This window comes from Ixodes scapularis, unplaced genomic scaffold (assembly GCF_016920785.2).
Source record: "Ixodes scapularis isolate PalLabHiFi unplaced genomic scaffold, ASM1692078v2 PGA_scaffold11__112_contigs__length_91849675, whole genome shotgun sequence".
Classification (NCBI taxonomy): Eukaryota; Metazoa; Arthropoda; class Arachnida; order Ixodida; family Ixodidae; genus Ixodes; species Ixodes scapularis.
The window spans coordinates 58,577,378-58,596,925 of record NW_024609837.1 but is presented as its reverse complement, the minus strand read 5'-3'; the positions used below and the strand labels follow the sequence as shown (position 1 = coordinate 58,596,925).

The following is a 19,548-nucleotide window of genomic DNA, read 5'->3' as shown; positions in this document are numbered from 1 at the left end:
GACGGTGCGGATTAGAGTCTCGCGCTTCCTGGCTGTTCGAGATAATGTGAGCTTTGTTAGAATCTTGATTAATTTGAGCGCGGGAGCACGGCTTTGTTGGATGCTTTCGCGAGCGCTCGCGAAAAAAGCATTTTGCAAAGCCGCTCGCGATGGAACCTTGTCGAAAAATGTTGGTTTGTAACTGTTATGACATGCATTTAAACCTCGCCAACAACTTTAATAACTGGCATCGAATGCCGCAACTTAGAAACTCAATGAAATCTGGCTAGCAAACGAAAAGGAATTCAGTTACTGTGCATTAAGAAAGAAAAAAAACAAAAAAGAACTTTGAAGCAGAATTTAGACATGAAATTTACACTGTTACTAAGAGATGCAACTGCTGCACCGCTGTACTTTCTTGGCTTCTTCACTCTTAGAAACTACAGGAACAGAAGGCACCGCGCTGTATAGAAGCACAGCCATATTTCTGCACGAGCAACAACACGACGAAGCGGAAATACATTACCTTGGTGCCTTTCCTCGAAATGTGTTGTGAAGAAATGTCTTGTATCAGAATATCCATCATCCAGCAAAACAAAAGAAAGTTAGAGGAAACGTCATTAGGAGGGAACTTCAATGACTATGACAATACTCTATTTTAGCATAACATAGTAAACAGAAAAAAACCATAGCCTCAGCGAGCAGATCGGAGCAGACCGAGTTCCTGTTCCATTCTTGGAGGATGTGTTACACCATGTCAGTTCCCTGTAACACTGCATGTGGAATTCTCTAACTGTGCATTAAGCAAAACGGTTAAAGCAGTGCCCTTATGCAAAAGGGCATGTATCCGAAGGTCAATCCTGTTCCAGATATGCAATGATGGCTCATGTTGCACAAAATAACTAGTACATTGAGGATTATCAAATGTTTTTATTGATACAAATGGCAAGAGAGGCATTATTTGGACCATTGTACAATTTATTTTCAAGTATCAAGAAGAAACCATATTTCAAAAAGTTCAGAGGAAAAGCAGGAAGAAAAACAGCAGCAGTTAAAGTCAAAATCGTTTGAAATGTGCTACAGGTCAAGACATAAAAATCGAAAACTCAAGAACATGAAATGCAGGATTCACATGACAAAATGTGGTACATCTAGAAGCTTACTTGACATCCAGGACCTGATATGTCCCAACATCTGTGCATAATTGTTTGTAATAGTGAGTCTAGCATTGAAATGTACAGTACAGTAAACAATGAGCGAAATTAAACCCTTGAGTGCGACTCCATGACATGCTAAAACGGTAAACTGAATTAAAATACTGCCACACTGCTAAAGACAGTTGAAGATAAGAATTGACACATGACAAAGAAAATATAAATGAATCATTAAAAATTATACAAGATGCATTGAAACATACCAAAATTAACATTAAGAAATGTTAAGAATAATCCACACAAATTGCATATACTAAAAAAACGCCTCAAAACAAAAATAAAAAGCACACTCATGACACATGCAATGCAGTAGATATCACTGAAAAATAAAGAATGTAAAGCTTGTCGAAACATTAAAAAAAATAATACATTTTAAAAAATCTGGAAGATGCAAAATTATGTTAACAATCGAAAAAACTTCTTGAAGACCAACAAAACGGTCCATAGGCGATATAAATATAATCAATCTTCTTTCTGGAAACCTTCTTCTTGAAGTTACTTCAAGAAAAATAAGATCCACACGTTGAGTCACGGTATACACAGGAAATAGAGAAATTACTCCAAGTTGACCGTCTGGCTCAGGAGATTATTTTCTTGTGATCATTTTCTTGTCCGTGACTTGTAGTGTCTAGATCCTTGTTGTTTTCCTATTTGCAGTTGTAGCAGAACCAATCCCCTCTGGGAACAGTTTTCTTGCCGATACCTACGCAAGGCCTTCAGAAAAGAAAAAAAGCACTTGCTCAGATGGCGGTCACATTGCAAGGTTAAGACACAACAAAAGTATTGAGAATAACTCCTTTTTAAGCATTTTCTATGCTACATTCTTGGAAAATTTGAGCTGAAGCTTTTCTCCCCACTTGTGCATAGTGTGCTCTGCATGAGTAAGTTTTATATTTAGCTTGCATTAAAATACAGTTTTAAGTAGAGTTATTAGCTCACCAGTGGTACCACTCCATGCACAGGTCACACGCTATCATCTTGATGGTGTGGTCATCTTCGAGGTCACATTTATGGCAAAACCACAGACCTTGCTCTTTCTTTTCTTTCACTGAAACATTAGAAAAAATAAAAACAGGATTCTGTTCTACAGTCAAAAACACAAGTGCAGTAGAAAAACTACATCAAATTTTAAAGCTAGATCCTATATGTACGAAGTTCGTTGATTTTGCACCAAGCAGCTCGAGAGAAGTACTTCTTCAATGTGAGAATTGGTGCTCGGGTGTCTAAGGCACCACTTGACAATGATTTAGAGGTGACAGAGATATCCCGTTCCTGTATGCAGTACCCATCTTTCAATGTGTCGGATGCAGTCTCACCATCGACGAACCAGTGCAGCATAGCTATAAATTACCACAACACTTATTTATGCAACTAAGTTACACCAATGAAATGCCTAATGAATGCACTTACGCAATGTCTTCTCTTTTGTGGGAAGCGCTGCAAATAAACAATTTAATGAAGCCTGGTTTGCCTTCTTTCTAGAAGGAAATCTAATTCCTGTGCAGGAGTCTTTGGATCCACAGGGGTTTCCACGTGGTCCCTTGCGAGCTGACAGCCTCACGCCTTGCAGGGCATTGTTCACTGCTGCACTTACTGCTGTATCAGAAGACTAAACAAAACAAAAATTGTTAAAAAGCAATTGAGAGAAAGGCACCAGTCCTTCATACCTCCAAGCCTTGGCTAAGTTGCACAGGCATAATCTCCTTTGGCAACTCTTCATCTGGTCCTGCTGACTCTGGGAGCTGCAAGAAACCAAAAATTACCAAAGATTCCAAAAACAAAACATAGGACTCCAGACCTCAAAACCTTGGCTCAATTCCATAGGGAGAGACTTCATCGGCAAGCCTTCTGGTCCTGCTGCATCCGAGAGCTGCAAGAAACGAGAAATTAACGAAGTTTTCTAGAACAAATTAAATCAAAGACTCCGGACCTTGAAACCTTGGCTTAATTCCATAGAGAAAGACTTCTCTGGCAAGCCTTCTGGTCCTGCTGCATCTCGGAGCTGTAAGAAACGAGAAATTAACAAAGATTTCAAAAACAAAACATAGTACTCCAGACCTCGAAGCCTTGGCTTAATTCCATAGAGAAAGACTTCTTCAACAAGCCTTCTGGTCTTGCTGCATCTGGGAGCTGCAAGGAAAAAGGAAATTAACAAAGATTTCAAAAACAAAACCTAGTACCCCAAACCTCGAAGCCTTGGCTTAATTCCATAGAGAAAGACTTCTTCAACAAGCCTTCTTCTGGTCCTGCTGCATCTGGGAGCTGCAAGAAACGAGAAATTAACAAAGGTTTCAAAATCTAAACCAAGGACTCCAGACCTCAAAACCTTGGCTCAATTCCATGGAAAGAGACTTCCTCGGAAACCCTTTCACTGGTCTTCCTGCATCCGGGAGCTGCAAGAAATGAAAAAATTAACAAAGATTTCAACAACAAACCCTAGTACTCCAAACCTCGAAACCTTGGCTTAATTCCATAGAGAAAGACTTCTTCAGCAAGCCTTCTTCTGGTCCTGCTGCATCTGGGAGCTGCAAGAAATAAGAAATTAACAAAGTTAAAGCAAGGGCGCATGCGAGCTGGTTGAGTTTAGACATTATTTTAACCCTGGAGAGTGGGGACAAGAAGTACAACACGACACAGATCTTTGTTGTGTTTTCCTTGCTGTCCCCACTCTCCAGGGTTAAAATAATGAAAATTAACAAAGTTTTCAAACACAAAACCAAGGACTCCAGACCTGGAAACCTTGGCTTAATTTCATGGAAAGAGACTTCCTCAGCACCCCTTCCTCCAGCCCTGCTGCATTTGGGAGCTGCAAGAAATGAGAAATCAAAGGTAAGAAAAGGATTTTGTACTTAGGAGCCTTGGTGAGGCTCTTGTGCCAGAAGATTATGCGGTATCACACAAAATAAAAAGTTCACGGACAGATGTGTGTGACATCAGCCAGTGGGGCCCCTTCCACAACAGCTCCGCTTACGTCAAGCCGGAGAAACCGAGAAGCATTTGTACCGCGTGAGCACATCCTCCACCCTTGGACGCAGAGCTGTGCGTCACCGCGCCGCCTCAGAAAAGCATGACGTCATCGTCAAATGATACGCACGCCACAGAAAGAAGTGTTAGATTTCCCTCGTATGAATACCTAGCTTTTTGGAGGCACTGGTGCCAGAGACTTAGCTGCAGGCACTGTAGATAGCCACAGTGCTGTACAAGAAAACTGGATGAAACAGCAAAGGTCAAAAACATTAGAAGGCAAGGGAGAATGACTCAGTACCTGGGAGCCTTCTGCTGCCGAAGACTTAGCTGCAGGCACTGGAGGTGGCAGCAGTGCTGTGCCAGGAAACTGGATGAAAGAGCACAGGTCAAAAACATTCGAAGTCAAGGGAAGAAGACTCAGTACCTGGGAGCCTTGGGAAGACACTGCTGCTGGAGACTTAGCTCCAGGCACTGGAGGTGGCTTCGGTGCTGTACCAGGAAGCTGGATGAAAGAGCACAGGTCAAAAACATTCGAAGGCAAGGGAAGAAGACTCAGGACCTGGGAGTCTCGGGAAGACACTGCCGCCGGAGACTTAGCTGCAGGCACTAGAAGTGGCTTCAGTGCTGTACCAGGAAACTGGATGAAAGAGCACAGGTCAAAAACATTCGAAGGCAAGGGAAAAAGACTCAGCACCTGGGAGTCTCGGGAAGACACTGCTGCCGGAGACTTAGCTGCAGGCACTGGAGGTGGCTTCAGTGCTGTACCAGGAAGCTGGATGAAAAAGAACAGGTCAAAAACATTCGAAGGCAAGGGAAAAAGACTCAGTACCTGGAAGTCTCGGGAAGACACTGCTGCCGGAGACTTAGCTCCAGACACTGGAGACGGCCGTAGTGCTGTGCCAGGAAACTGGATGAAAGAGCACAGGTCGAAACATTCGAAGGCAAGGGAAGAAGACTCGGTACCTGGGAGCCTTGGGAAGACACTGCTGCTGGGGACTTAGCTCCAGACACTGGAGACGGCCGTAGTGCTGTGCCAGGAAACTGGATGAAAGAGCACATGTCAAAAACATTCGAAGGCAAGGGAAGAAGACTCGGTACCTGGGAGCCTTGCGAAGACACTGCTGCTGGAAACTTTGCTCCAGACACTGGAGATGGCTGGAGTGCTGTGCCAGGAAACTGGATGAAAGAGCACAGGTCAAAAACATTTGAATGCAAGGGAAGAAGACTCAGTACCTGGGAGCCTTGGGAAGACACTGCTGCCGGAGACTTAGCTGCAGGCACTGGAGGTGGCTTCAGTGCTGTACCAGGAAACTGGATGAAAGAGCACAAGTCAAAAACATTCGAAGGCAAGGGAAAAAGACTCAGTACCTGGGAATCTCGGGAAGAACACTGCTGCCGGAGACTTAGCTACATGCACTGGAGATGGCCGCAGTGCTGTGCCAGGAAACTGGATGAAACAGCACAGGTCAAAAACATTCGAAGGGAAGGGAAGAAGACTCAGTACCTGGGAGCTTTGGGAAGACACTGCTGCTGGAGACTTAGATCCAGACACTGGAGACGGCTGTAGTGCTGTGCCAGGAAACTGGATGAAACAGCACAGGTCAAAAACATTTGAAGGCAAGGGAAGAAGACTCGGTACCTGGGAGCCTTGAGAAGACACTGCTGCTGGAGACTTTGCTCCAGACACTGGAGATGGCCGGAGTGCTGTGCCAGGAAACTGGATGAAACAGCACAGGTCAAAAACATTCGAAGGCAAAGGAAGAAGACTCGCTACCTGGGAGCCTTGGGAAGACACTGCTGCTGGAGACTTTGCTCCAGACACTGGAGATGGCCGCAGTGCTGTGCCAGGAAACTGGATGAAACAGCACAGGTCAAAAACATTCGAAGGCAAGGGAAGAAGACTCGCTACCTGGGAGCCTTGGGAAGACACTGCTGCTGGAGACTTTGCTCCAGACACTGGAGATGGCCGGAGTGCTGTGCCAGGAAACTGGATGAAACAGCACAGGTCAGAAACATTCGAAGGCAAGGGAAGAAGACTCGCTACCTGGGAGCCTTGGGAAGACACTGCTGCTGGAGACTTAGCTCCAGACACTGGAGACGGCCGCAGTGCTGTGCCAGGAAACTGGATGAAACAGCACAGGTCAAAAACATTCGAAGGCAAGGGAAGAAGACTCGCTACCTGGGAGCCTTGGGAAGACACTGCTGCTGGAGACTTTGCTCCAGACACTGGAGATGGCCGGAGTGCTGTGCCAGGAAACTGGATGAAAGAGCACAAGTCAAAAACATTCGAATGCAAGGGAAGACTCAGTACCTGGGAGCCTTGGGAAGACACTGCTGCCGGAGACTTAGCTGCAGGCACTGGAGGTGGCTTCAGTGCTGTACCAGGAAACTGGATGAAACAGCACATGTCAAAAACATTCGAAGGCAAGGGAAGAAGACTCGGTACCTGGGAGCCTTGGGAAGACACCGCTGCTGGAGACTTAGCTCCAGACACTGGAGGTGGTTTGAGTGTTGTACCAGAAAACTGGATGAAAAAGAACAGGTGAAAAAGATCCAAAGGCAAGGGAAAAAGACTCAGTACCTGGGAGCCTTGGGAAGACACTGCTGCCTAAGACTTAGCTCCAGACACTGGAGGTGGCTTGAGTGTTGTACCAGAAAACTGGATGAAAAAGAACAGGTGAAAAAGATTCAAAGGCAAGGGAAAAAGACTCAGTACCTGGGAGCCTTGGGAAGACACTGCTGCCAAAGACTTAGCTGCAGGCATGGGATGTGGCTTCAGTGCTGTACCAGGAAACTGGATGAAAGAGAACAGGTGAAAAAGATTCGAAGGCAAGGGGAAAAGACTCAGTACCTGGGAGACTTGGGAAGACACTGCTGCCGAGGACTTAGCTACATGCACTGGAGATGGCTGGAGTGCTGTGCCTGGAAACTGGATGAAACAGCACAGGTCAAAAACATTCGAAGGCAAGGGAAGAAGACTCGGTACCTGGGAGCCTTGGGAAGACACTGCTGCTGAAGACTTAGCTCCAGACACTGGAGGTGGCTTCAGTGCTGTACCAGGAAACTGGATGAAAGAGAACACGTCAAAAAGATTCAAAGGCAAGGGAAAAAGACCCAGTACCGGGGGGCCTTGGGAAGACACTGCTGCCGAAGACTTAGCTACATTCACTGGAGATGGCGGCAGTGCTGTGCCAGGAAACTGGATGAAACAGCACAGGTCAAAAACATTCGAATGCAAGGGAAGAAGACTCTGTACCTGGGAGCCTTGGGAAGACACTGCTGCTGGAGACTTTGCTCCAGACACTAGAGATGGCCGGAGTGCTGTGCCAGGAAACTGGATGAAAGAGCACAGGTCAAAAACATTCGAATGCAAAGGAAGAAGACTCAGTACCCGGGAGCCTTGGGAAGACACTGCTGCCGGAGACTTAGCTGCAGGCACTGGAGGTGGCTTCGGTGCTGTACTAGGAAACTGGATGAAAGAGCACAGGTCAAAAACATTCGAAGGCAAAGGAAGAAGACTCAGTACCTGGGAGCCTTGGGAAGACACTGCTGCTGAAGACTTAGCTCCAGACACTGGAGATGGCCGGAGTGCTGTGCCAGGAAACTGGATGAAAGAGCACAGGTAAAAAACATTCAAATGCATGGGAAGAAGACTCAGTACCTGGGAGCCTTGGGAAGACACTGGCGCCGGAGACTTAGCTGCAGGCACTGGAGATGGTCGCAGTGTTGTGCCAGGAAACTGGATGAGAGCACAGGTCAAAAACATTCGAAGGCATGGGAGAAGGACTCAGTTACCTGGTAGCCTTGGGAAGACACTGGTGTCAGAGGCTGGGCTGCGGGCATTGCAGGTGGCCGTGGTGCTGTGCCAGGGAACTGGATAAAATAGCACAGGTCAAAAATAATCAAAAGCAGGGGAGAATGACAAGTACCTGAGGGCTTTGCCGAGAAACTATTTCTGGTGTGTGGGTTACAGGCTCTGCATGAGACTGCGGCTCTGCACCAGGGGACTGGATGAAGGGACATAGATTAAAAAAATGAAACAGATGCAATGGAAGGGGACTTGGTACCTGATAGTCTGGCAAGCATGACAATGATGTGCGGACATGGCTGCTAGGGGTTGATTCTTCTGAGATTCTTGCAATTGTGTCACTGCAGTCCTCTGGGAAGGCATCTTCATCACTTTCGGTGCCACTGCTGCACCAAATTTCTACAGTCTTATTTTTCATCCACAAGGCCTTTAGTTTCTTGATTAGATTAATTCTGCACTTGAACTCTTCGAACCGCACTCTGCCACCAGGTCCCCAATGTCTTTCAGCAGACAAAGAGCATGGTTGTACTTCGCTCCTCTTGAAGCGGTACTGTAGTCTGGCTCTTTCAGCTGCATGCACTGAAGCTGTGGTGCTCCCCGATTGCTGATTTCTGCAGGAAGGTACGGCTGCGACGCTTTCTTCTACCTGGAGTTTGTTGCCGTAGCAACGTCAATCGCACGCCCTGTTTGCCATGATACGAAAATTATATGGCGGCATATTACTCCCATTGTGGTGAAAGTTCTGCACGTGCAGCTCGCCAAAGTGTAGAGTACCTCATACACGCCTCTCTGGGTTGGGACAGAGTAGTCCTCTCCATCATTTGCAATGGATGCTCCAGCCATCTTGTTTGCTCGTTCCTCCTCACATACTACTGCCTGTGTAGCGAACGGCGTCAACAGTGAGGAGCATTGGTGAATTAGATCAGAGCTGCTCCTGTACGTGAAGAACGTCGTGGTGGCATCGAGGGCATGCCTGTGCTCTGCTTCAATTATCTTGGTGCTATGGAGCTTCAGCATAGACTTCAAAGTTGCATGGAGTTTGTCATTTGCTTTCAAGACTGCCTTCAGTTTTGAATTGTGACACTCAACTCGGTTCGTGGTGTTGTTGCCGAGGTTGAAGTGTCTGTCGCAACGATAGCGAACCCACATGTCCTGGATGCCATCCCAGTTCTTGTTGAAATACTCTGTGAAGCTTTTGCTGGCCGTGCGGTCCAATTCTGCTTTAAGATCTTGGTATGCCTCTTTATTTGGGGCATGGATCATCCGCTCCAAAAGACCATTGAGCATCTTCTTGTCATTGTCCGTCTTGCTGCTGCCAACAGCCTTCTTCAACGCCTTCTTCACATGAAATTCACACAGCTGAATGACAGTGTCTGGCGAAAAGTTGTCACGGATGGCTCTTATTTCTTTGAAATCTTTGTCTACGATGACACACTTTGTCTTCTGCATTCCCTGCAGGACCACAAAGGTCCTCATCATAATGTCCATGTGGGCAAGACCCTCGCTGCTTACGAAGCAGTAAGCCACAACCTGGCTACACCCATTTCCGTCGACCACCATAAAAACAAAGAGGGTCATTTTCAAGTTGTTGGTCCTGTAGGTGCCGTCGAGGAGCAACACTTCGGGAAACTTTTCATAAAACTGGGCCATCATGGTAGTTTGAATAAAAAGAAGCTCCATCTCGTTGGATTCACTTGTTCCGAGAGTTACCGCTGCTGTGGGATCTTTTCGGAAGATTTCTTTGATCTCTTCGGCAAGTTGGTCAACATCTGGCTTCTTGCTTCCTTTGAGACGTGCAACAACATTCTCGATGTCTTTTGCTGTTAGTGGTTTTCAAGTTTTGTTTTGGAGGAAACTTCGCAGAAGTGAGGGGTTTGATTGAAGCTCATTCACAGGTTCTGCGGCGAGAAGTGCTTCCTCAGCAGTCAGGCGGCGATTTTGTGGGTAGTGCCGAAATACGGCCTCACTCACCTCGAGATTCGAGTGCTTAAGGCACACATCAACTATTACGAGCTTCTGAATGTCTTTCTTAGCGCTGCACTTGACAAACGCTGTACAGTCAACTTTTGTTGTTCTGAAATGAAAGCAAGTTTATTATCAGATAAAGTTGCAAACAATGTATGGGTGAAACAACATCATTATAGTAGTTATATTTGTTTTGAGTATTACAGTCGAATCTTGTTACTTAAAACACTCTTAATTCAAATTTGTGGATAATTCATACTAACATGCAGGTCCCATCCTATGTGTCTCTATGGGAGGAAACTCCTGGTAATTCAAACTTTGCTTTATTCAAACAAATTTTCGGTCCTTCTCGGGTTCGAATTAACGAGATTCGACTGTTGTACTATATAAATTGAGCCCATCCTTCTCAAAAAGTAATTTCTAAAAATGATCAGTGACCCAAATAGGTGATATTCACATAACATTGATTTGCCATAATCCTGGTGCCTGGGCTTCGATGGCAGCCGACTGAAGCCCAAACAAAACATGAGCAGGTCGAAGCTGATGAGAACAACGTAAAAAAGAGTGTTCGATAAGTCTTGGACGGGCAGCAGACTTTTCACTGGGAGACCTAGCTTCTCCTAATAAAGCGTTGGCTGCTTCTCAGAGTCTTATCGAACGCTCTTTGTGACGTAAAGCTGACCGAGTGAAATGATGCCAGCAGACCCTGTTCTGTCCATCCATATTTGGCAGCAGCAGACGACTATTATGGACCATGCCTTACTGGCCTGTGGAATATTGTCCATATCATACTACATAACAGGCACAAATCCGTGGGGCGTGCCCAGGGGGCCCGAGCACCCCCCAGAATTTTTCAGTTTTGCTGCCACCTCCTCTTCCCCTCTTCTACCCAGAGCATTTTGACCTACGCGGGCACCCCCCCGTAAGAAAATTCTATGTGCCCGCTACATAACAGCAAAAGCTTCCAGCGCGTTAAACAGGCGACAACCAGTACATGCAAACCCCTCCGAGCTACTGCACACCTGAGTGACCATGAGAGCAAATGAGGAGAATAACAACAGTAGTAGAGAGGGAGCGAAGGAGGACGAGGAGACACTAAGCAGGGTTCTAAGCATCGGTGGAGAGGGAATTGGCTCTCATTGGCTGTTAACAATCACGTGACTGCTGGCATTTTTGTCGAGGTGATATTGCACCGGCTATCAAAAGAATGCACTGAGAAAGTGAGGGGGAGGAGGAGACGAGAGCTCGTGGGGATGTCAGAATGCTGAGCTCTGATTCGAATGATTAGTGGGTAGACCTAAAGCTTGCTGCCTTTATCTTCACTGCATTCGTGGAACCCGTTCGAATGCGAGAGCCAAATGGCGAACGCCTGCATTCCGTGTTTTAACGCATTTGACAAGTGCAATGGAGACAAAGGCTGCTAGCTTTAGGTGTACCCACTAATCATTCCAACCAGAGCTCAGCATACTGACGTCCCCGCGTGCCCTCATCTCTTCCTTCCTTACCTTCTCGGCGCATAGACACGGTACAGCACCTCAGTACCAATTCTTTGGGTGCGATATTGTACGAGCTGCAGTCAATCATTCAGCAAAAAAAAAATGTTTTCTAATTTACGTGGGCTTTCTAAAAAAATTACTTCTAGGTATATATACTTTAATTATCTCGGTTATTTTGCAATGTCTAAAACCAATACAACTCAAGTATTAGCAACATGATAATTGATCAAAATTTATAATGGAAGCATTTCACCCGTCTATTTGTTTGAATAAAATTCGAAACAGAAGCTTGCATTAAAATTGTATCCGACACCGGTAATACACATATCAGATGAATTTTAGCATATGTCGGTCTTTGTGGCCTGCCAACATCTATTTTCCAAAGGCATTGCACTATTACCACGGCAAATATGCATTTGGATTAACTGAATGTAACTGGTATCAGTTTACACGCAAAAAACGAGCACTGCCGAAATTCTTTTTTCCGAGCTATGCCAGCATTTTTTAAACATTTTTCTCATGTCCATTCGTTGTCAGCCAGTAAGAGAGAACTACCTGCATTATCATTTCCCCTCAGGCAGCTGCGTCAAATGCAAAGGACTGTGCAAAACATGGACAACGAGAAGACAACAGATAAATGTTATTAACAATTTAAATAACATTTCTATTGTTAAAGAGACACTGACACCTCCATTTTTTTTTGCATTGCGATTTATTAGTGTCAGAAGACTACCCAATCAATATTTTGCAACATCACGCCTATTTTTAATTAAAAAAAAAGAAGAAAAACGCAGCTGCTCGAAATCGAAAGTGGACTTTTGGTGGGGTTGTGTCTAAACCGTAGAAAACTGCAAGTAACCACGGCTATGGACCACGGAGAAGAGAGTGAGCGCGACTCAAATCGGCTGTTCTCGATCGGCGGTTTTCGGGCGGAAAGAAAACGAATTTCGAGCCACGAATATTGTTCTGGGGGTTCTCATACGTAATGTACAAATAAAAACATTTGCGAGCATAAATACCCTGTCAGTGTCCCTAACGAGATTTCCTGATTTCTCTGTGCTAAGCTGTTTATTTTCGGCATTTTCATGACACAAGAATGAAGACTGCATAATAACCCAAACTACCGTTGATTTGGCCGAAGACCCTTTCCTTCATGCCGTGGCATCCCTGCATGCTTGCACTTGTACGTAACGTTGGCGTAAACGAGTTCCGCTTTCAACGTCTTGGGGGGATCCAAGCCCCTGTTCGCCACTTCAACAGAATTCGACCTGTGCACCACGAAGAGCTGATGCGTTGCCTGTTGGTAATCCTTGAAGGCCTTCTCGAAGGATTTGAAGTCATCGAAGGCAGTTCCAACTTGTACCACGTCAGAAACATCGTCTTCAGGAAAGTCCGAAGACCCCGACTCGGATAGGGCCGGCGCAGCCAGCGTGGCTGTAACGTACTGCAGTAGGTACTGCCTCGACAGACCTTGACGCCTTGACTACGTGCTCAACTGCTTTAATAGACTCCACATGCCGAAAATAACAATAAATTAGAGAGTGTTTAAACCGTAGACAGGCTGCCAACCGGCGATTAAACGAAGCACGCACCTGAGCACGGTCGGCGGCACGGTGACACCAAGCAAAGCAAATAAAGCCGCTCCGCATTTTGTGGCGCTGCAATCGCACTCTGAGTTGACTTAAAATTACTCGAAGAATAATTAATAATACTACTGCTGATAATAATAACAATGAGAATAATAATACTTCGTGCGTATGCGCACTTTGGGTGCGGATAAGAAATCACCCTTATCCGCGCCTCAGGTGCGGATAAAAATGCGTCCTAATTCGCACCTCGGGTGCGGATCCACCCTTATTCGCACTTCGGGTGCGGATAGGGACAGCCATGCAATGCGGGACATTTTGAAGATTTTGGTATTCCTTGAAGGGCGCGGGACAAGAGCCCTCAACTTACGAGACAGTCCCGCGAGTCGCGGGACGGGTGGTCACCCTAGGAGAAAGGCGGCGTTGCGATTAGGAATCTCGCGAACCGGTCCAGGTTCGAGTTTGACAAGGTTCGACTTTTTCGAGCTTTTCGTAATAAGTTCGACAAAGGTTCGACTCAAGTTCGACTGCTATGCGCATGCGCGACAGGTTGGCTGGCCAGTTGGCTTCATATTTGATGGTGATGGCTAAGGGATGAATTAAGGGCAGCACTGATTGGTTATTGCAGTTAATACAGTACAAAAAATTAAGTTATTAACTTCTTCGGTGATCAGAATTAGTTTCTTTTAATTGCAACTGTTCATAAAATTAAAATAGCCGTTTGCATAAAAAAAATTCTCCAAACCTCGACATGCTTGTATCAAGGTCTGGCCACACTGACCACAAAGTCGAACCGGTCGGTTCTGGTTAAACGTTCGAAGGTTCGTCGAACCAGTCGACTCTCGAAAGTTGGACCTTAAAATCCGGTTCGACAAACATTCAAAAAAACGAAGGGCGAGGGTAAGACGGGCCGGGAAGGAGGAAGCAGACGGAACGCTGTAGAAGAGAGGGGGAAACCTCCTTCTCTCTTTAGCGTTCCGTCAGTCACATTTTGAAAGCAGGCTCTATGGCAGTTTCCCAACTGAATTTTTCTAGTAACGTTGGCTAGTCCGTTTCTTCCCATTGGCCACCTAGCACAACTGTGCCTCAAAAATCTACATCAAAATTTTTATTTTTTTTATTTTTATTTTTTTTTGAGAGAGAGAGAGAGAGAGAGAGAGAGAGAGGGAGATACTTATAGGAGAGGTGGATAGTTTGATACTTACATTTGAATTAGCCTTTTCCGCTCGTGGTTGCTCAAGGAAACGAATTAAAGGGGTACGGAAACAAAAATTGAAGTATTCAGATTTCGTTCGGAAATGAGTCAAGCATGACGTATAATAACCGTAAATGATAATCGCGCGTTTGTATTTTGAACGATTGGCCATATTTTTCGTTCCAAACGGTGCACTCGAGCAAGCGCTCGAAGAGAAGCGAACGGAGAGCGCGATGCGTCATGGGATATCCGGCGCAAACAAAAACAGAAAGAAAAGATTTCCCGCGTTCGTGGAGTAGCAAGGCAGGCGTGGTTATGAGCTTTGCCCTTGGTGGCGTTGTCAGCGTTGTGATGGTGTCAATAGCGTCAGCGCGTTACAACCGAGCCGCTCGAAGTGCCCGTGGGGTGACGAGCGTGTGGCTGGCCCAAGGAGCACGTAGCTTCCACATCACTGTCAGCTTAGGGCTGAACGAGGTGGGGAAAGCAACTTTTGTTCGAGTTTTGAGCGACGTGCTAATCTTCTAGGGGGAGAATGGCTATGTCCGGTTGCACGAACGAGGGTCCGAGAAAGAGGGGAGTCCTTCCTTTCCGTCTTCTTGAACCGTTTGGTAGAATGCGCGACTTGTGAGTTGAGGAGGAAAGCTAAGAAGGAAAATGTTGAAATACCAAAGAGCGGCGCTGCTCCGAAGGAAACTGCTACGTCACGACTACGTAGCAGTTTCCACAACGTTGCTAGACTACCTCCCAAATAGGCTCCGCATGCATCCACCAGGTGCACATTGAAGATCGTTTATTTAGCTTTAAAATTAGTTTTCTTGTGCTTTTCAACGGAGGACTGGTGTTTTTGAGGTTAGGGTGCAACATGCAACACATTAAAGCCAGAAAATGAGCGCTGAAATTTCGTTTCCCTACCCCTTTAAGGGAAAGTTGAGATACACTCGCTCCCCATCTACATATGTGCATTACGACACCGCTCAGGCCTGCGGCATTCTATACATATGTATAAAATAAAGGTCACTGAGAGCTTCAAAAACACGGGACGTAACGAGTTCCTAACATCTCATTATTATTCCGCAGCCAATGAGAATACAGCATTATCCGAGGAGAAGGCCGAAGAGCCAATCACGTAGCGAGAAACGTGAACTGACATAACGAGCCACGCCCATTCGTTTCTTAATCTGTGAGTGAGCACCAACTACCAGTTTGGTGCCTGCATCTTACTTAGCTTTTTTTTATATTGTGGTTGCACCAGACAAAAAAAAAAAAAAAAAAGAGGATATCCTAGGTGGCATTTATCGAAATCTGTCTCCCAGGCCGGCGCCATCTTGCACTCCCTGCATCTTGTTGGACTGCTGCACCGTCTTCATACATCCGGGCATTTTAACGGGCTCGGCAGTTGGAGGGCACGCGTCCGATCTCGATAGCAGACGACAAACCGCAGGCCGTTCTGGCAGTACCCGTCCGCTGCACGTCGGCTGCGCCGAAAGCCATAGCTTTCGGTGCAGCCGACGGCAGTTCCAGGAAGAGCCTTTAGTGCTCTGTTGTTTTGATTTCAGTAAATGTGCTGCTAGAGTACTTCGTTCGGTTACATCAGTAGCACGTCCACCGGCAGTACTACCCCCTCAGCTGCGGCGTCTACTGCGTCAGCAGGAAGGAGGAACTAGATCGAAAAAGCCTCGCTTTTTTTTTAAAAAAACGTCGTACGAACAAAACAAATCAACAAAAGATGGGGGATCATTGTGCGGCATGATGCGTTGAGACAATGGTGCCACTTATTCGACGATATGACTATGACGATCGTCATATCGTCGCCACGTTTTTCCGCCAAATTTAGCGAGGAACTTGAATTGGTTCATAGGTTGCGTGACGTAAGTATTTCCGCTAAATTTAGCGGGGAACTTGAATTCGTCTGTAGGTCCCGTGACGTCAGGTCACGTGACAACGATTTTCGCGCCAAATTTAGCGGGGAGACTGAATGGGTGGCCAGGTCACGTAACGTTAATTTTTCCGCTAAATTTATCGGGGAAACTGAATTTGTTTCCGCTCACGCTGTCGGAAAACCGGGGCGAAGGGCCAGCAACCACTGAAGAAAAACATTCCGTGGTTAGAAACAATACACCGCAAGGCGGATTTCTTTACGCACGTAAGTGCGTAAGGAAATCCTCAATAACTGGTAGAATTTTGTTAAGAAATCGCATCAAGTTAAAGTTAGCTACTTTACTTTTTTTTATAAATAACAATGAACGTTTTTTACACAACACGCTGCCGGCGTACTCGCGTCGTTTGGTTTTCGGCGGCGCATTGAAGACAATCGAGTACCCATGGTAGCTTATTCCCCAAGCGCCATCGAAGCTTCACAAAAAGGTATTTTGGTTGTAAATAGACCACTACAAACATCTACGATAATGTAAGCCCTCTAAAGTCTCCATATCGAAGGCTTAGAAGCAACAAATTCTGTGCAAATTACTTGCTATCAAAAAAAAGAAAATACACGCGGTTGTCACTTATTTGGTGAGGCCGTCTTCTTTTTGATTTTAATTCAGGCCTTTAATTTATAGTTGCTAGAACACCATCAAGTGAAAAGCTACTGCAGCTGCCTTTACTAATCGCCGGAAATGGCAGTCCTATACCGATCTGCTGTTTACAAAGTTGTTCTCATTTTTTATCTATTTCTTATTGCACGTCGGGGGACAGCAAGATTTTGTTCGGTGAATCATTTTATCGTGTATAATACTGTACGATAACCCGCACAGGTGCATTTGCGCCGGAAATCGCCGAAATGACGTGACTTTAAAACATGTTTGCATGCTAGCCGTATGTTAGGTACCGCTCAGTCTACGAAGCAGACGACTATTTCTCTCTTTCCCTTTCCTCTAGTGCAATGCCTTCTATAGCCATACCACTCGCTCAGACACAAGGCAAAGTACATGTTTACAGAACGTCCAAAGCACATTGACATAACTTTCAGGCATGCTGTGTTTCTACGTAATGTCTTTTTTCTTTTTTTTACCCTTTCACCCCTAAACTGACAATGCAGTGGAAACTACGTTATTGCTGACGTCGTCGTGTTTCTTCCACCCAGTCTCGGGTGGTAAAAAATGGTAAACTTACACCAGCTCGCCTGCGCCCTAACTGTTTTTTCGTTATTGCTGAGTCAGTCACACGCCTTTATTCCGCCACGTGATCTGGCGCTCACCCATACCCGGGCACAGAGAGGGGGGTGAAGTGATCCGAGGGAGGTGGTGAATTCGTCCGGCGAGCTCGTAAGTTCCACCGCACTGTCCGTATAGGGTTGAATAAACTAAATAAACTATGTAAAAATGCCGAAATATAAAAAAATAGGCTGTTGAGACATATCCTGCCAAGCTCGCAGCTCTCCGTGACACGTGGCCATACATCGATGGTGCAGTTGCTGTTCACCGTTTGCAGAATGAAGTCCTACTTTTGCGTTATCGCGATGATTATCGATGTTGTTTTCGTGGGAAATATTTCATTCGTTTCGGCAGCCGCTCAGTTTCCACTGTCGATGCCTGGTGTACAGCCAATGCAGGTAACTGTCATCCTGAAAATAGTGATTTTTTTTGCGCTTATTTTTGTGGATTGTGTGCTACATATGTTACGATGTTTTGACATGTTAGTTCAGGTGTTGGTGTCACCTACTTATCTGTCACTTCTCTGACTGTGCCCCATACACTCCTTTGAACTATCGTTGGTGACAGGTTAGGAGTTGAGGGGAAGCTCCTCCCACCTCTTCCCACTTTAGCAGAGCGAAGCCCATTTACATGAAAGTAAACTGCCAGGATATTTTATCGGGCTTTAGAGTAGATACGGATGAAATTGACGAAGGTATCAGAAACCTTAAACCAAAGTTATCTACTGCAGTAGATTGTATTCCGAGCTTTATAATCAGAGCTTGTGATGACTTGTTTGCCCCGATTTTAAAACACCTTTTTCAACTTGTCACTTCACTCTGGTTTGTTCCCATCGTTAGGGAAGAAAGCGGTTGCCGTGCCAATATTAAAGGGGGGGAGGGGGGCAATTCATTGGTTGTCAGTAATTATCGACCGGTTTCTTTGTTGTACGGCTTAATTTTCTAATGTGTTTGAGAAAGTTATTCATAAACGATTAACTCATTACTTTCATTAAAAATTAACGATAACGACTTCGCAGCACGGGTTCATTACGGGACGGTCAGTTGAAACGAACTTGTGCACTCGATAAAGTTGATGATGAGCTATTGATTGGTCCACAAATTATTGTTATACGGTTGTTGTTATGAACACCTTCGCTGGTTTCAAAGCTACTTGTCAAGTCGTACGAATCATGTTCGAATTTCTAGTGTCCCTTCTAAACTATTTTACTGAACTTCAGGTGTCCCCCAGGGGTCTCTTCTTGGGCCTATTCTGTTTTTGATATTTGTTAATGATATAGCCTCATGTGTCAAAAAGCTGAGCTCCTAATGTTTGCGGGTAATATTAAGATTTTTATGCGCGTTGCTACTCCTCTTGATTGTAATGTTCTTCAGCACGAAGTTAACAAGATACTGCAATGGTCTTTGGCGAATAATTTGCTCCTAAATCCTATTAAAACTAACGTTCTTTCTTTGAGCAGACGACAGACTGTTATGAATTTTACTTACTCTTTGGGAAGAACTCCAATCGAATGCGTGACTGTGACGAAAGATCTCGGTGTGTGCCTTGATAGCGCCTGTCATTTAATACTCATGTTTGTTTTACTGTTGACCGTGCGATGAAAACTCTTGGTATTATATCTCGTATAACTCAAACGTTCAGACGACCTGCTTGAATGATTCGTTTATATTGTGCTTTAGTTCGTTCACGGCCTGAATTAGTATCTGTTGATTGGGATTCTCTAACACGTACACAGTTTTTAAGCATTGAACCAGTGCAAAAAAGACTGATACGCGTTTTATATGATAGACACTTTCAGCGTCGCTTTTATTATGATTCTGAATTTATTCTTAATAGTGTTTTTACTTAGGTCTTTGTCAAATATGAGTTTAAAGCATGATCTGATTTTTTTTTTTTTTGCACAGGGTGGTAAATGGTTGGACTGATGCTAACCTACTTCTGAATTTTGTCGATTTTAATGTTCCTTGTCGCGTTACCAGAACTTTTACTGTCTTTTACGTTGAACTCACGTCCAAACTTTCACCACTGTCCCGTATGCAAATTTCATTTAATAGAATCGCATCCTCTAGCTTGTACATTTTCACAGATCTCCCAGTTTTTCGCCGGAACTTGGCAAGTCTATTTTAAAGTTGAAACTGTATTACATTTTGTTTGAAGTTTGCAACCTATTTCTAGTCATTCTAATT

General features: G+C 45.1%; 2 protein-coding genes, 2 long non-coding RNA genes and 1 pseudogene across 4 annotated transcripts in view; 1 reads left to right on the top strand and 4 right to left on the bottom strand.

Annotated features, from left to right (window-relative positions):
- Window positions 1-1,765: 1,765 nt before the first annotated feature.
- Window positions 1,766-2,531, bottom strand: LOC121835074. The gene is made up of 3 exons (XM_042289011.1): window positions 2,345-2,531; window positions 2,133-2,241; window positions 1,766-1,907 (listed from the first exon to the last, which is right to left on the bottom strand). The coding sequence occupies exons 1-3, from the start codon at window positions 2,529-2,531 to the stop codon at window positions 1,841-1,843; spliced, it is 363 nt and encodes a 120-aa protein (XP_042144945.1). The 3' UTR covers window positions 1,766-1,840.
- Window positions 2,532-3,380: 849 nt separating this feature from the next.
- LOC121835140 lies at window positions 3,381-3,724 on the bottom strand. Its single transcript, XR_006077491.1, has 3 exons — window positions 3,644-3,724; window positions 3,512-3,586; window positions 3,381-3,455 (listed from the first exon to the last, which is right to left on the bottom strand). It is a non-coding gene; the product is annotated as an uncharacterized LOC121835140 (long non-coding RNA).
- A 216-nt stretch (window positions 3,725-3,940) lies between these two features.
- On the bottom strand, window positions 3,941-4,665 carry LOC121835139. The gene is made up of 3 exons (XR_006077490.1): window positions 4,585-4,665; window positions 4,459-4,527; window positions 3,941-3,999 (listed from the first exon to the last, which is right to left on the bottom strand). It is a non-coding gene; the product is annotated as an uncharacterized LOC121835139 (long non-coding RNA).
- Window positions 4,666-5,007: 342 nt separating this feature from the next.
- On the bottom strand, window positions 5,008-13,332 carry LOC121832939 (annotated as a pseudogene).
- Window positions 13,333-17,667: 4,335 nt separating this feature from the next.
- Window positions 17,668-19,548, top strand: part of LOC115308870 (peptidylglycine alpha-hydroxylating monooxygenase-like) — a 51,485-nt gene continuing 49,604 nt past the window's right edge. Inside the window, exon 1 of the mRNA XM_042289010.1 lies at window positions 17,668-17,760. Coding sequence (XP_042144944.1) covers window positions 17,668-17,760 — 93 coding nt within the window. The remainder of the gene's footprint in view (window positions 17,761-19,548) is intronic.

Bases quoted from the DNA above. Each gene is read 5' to 3' on its own strand.
- LOC121835074 (XM_042289011.1), bottom strand. From the start codon at position 2,531: ATGCTGCACTGGTTCGTCGATGGTGAGACTGCATCCGACACATTGAAA. The intron at 2,242-2,344 runs GTACATATAGGA...CTAATGTTTCAG, and splicing joins GTGCAAAATCAACGAACTTC to TGAAAGAAAAGAAAGAGCAA. The intron at 1,908-2,132 runs GTGAGCTAATAA...TCTTTTCTGAAG, and splicing joins TGCATGGAGTGGTACCACTG to GCCTTGCGTAGGTATCGGCA.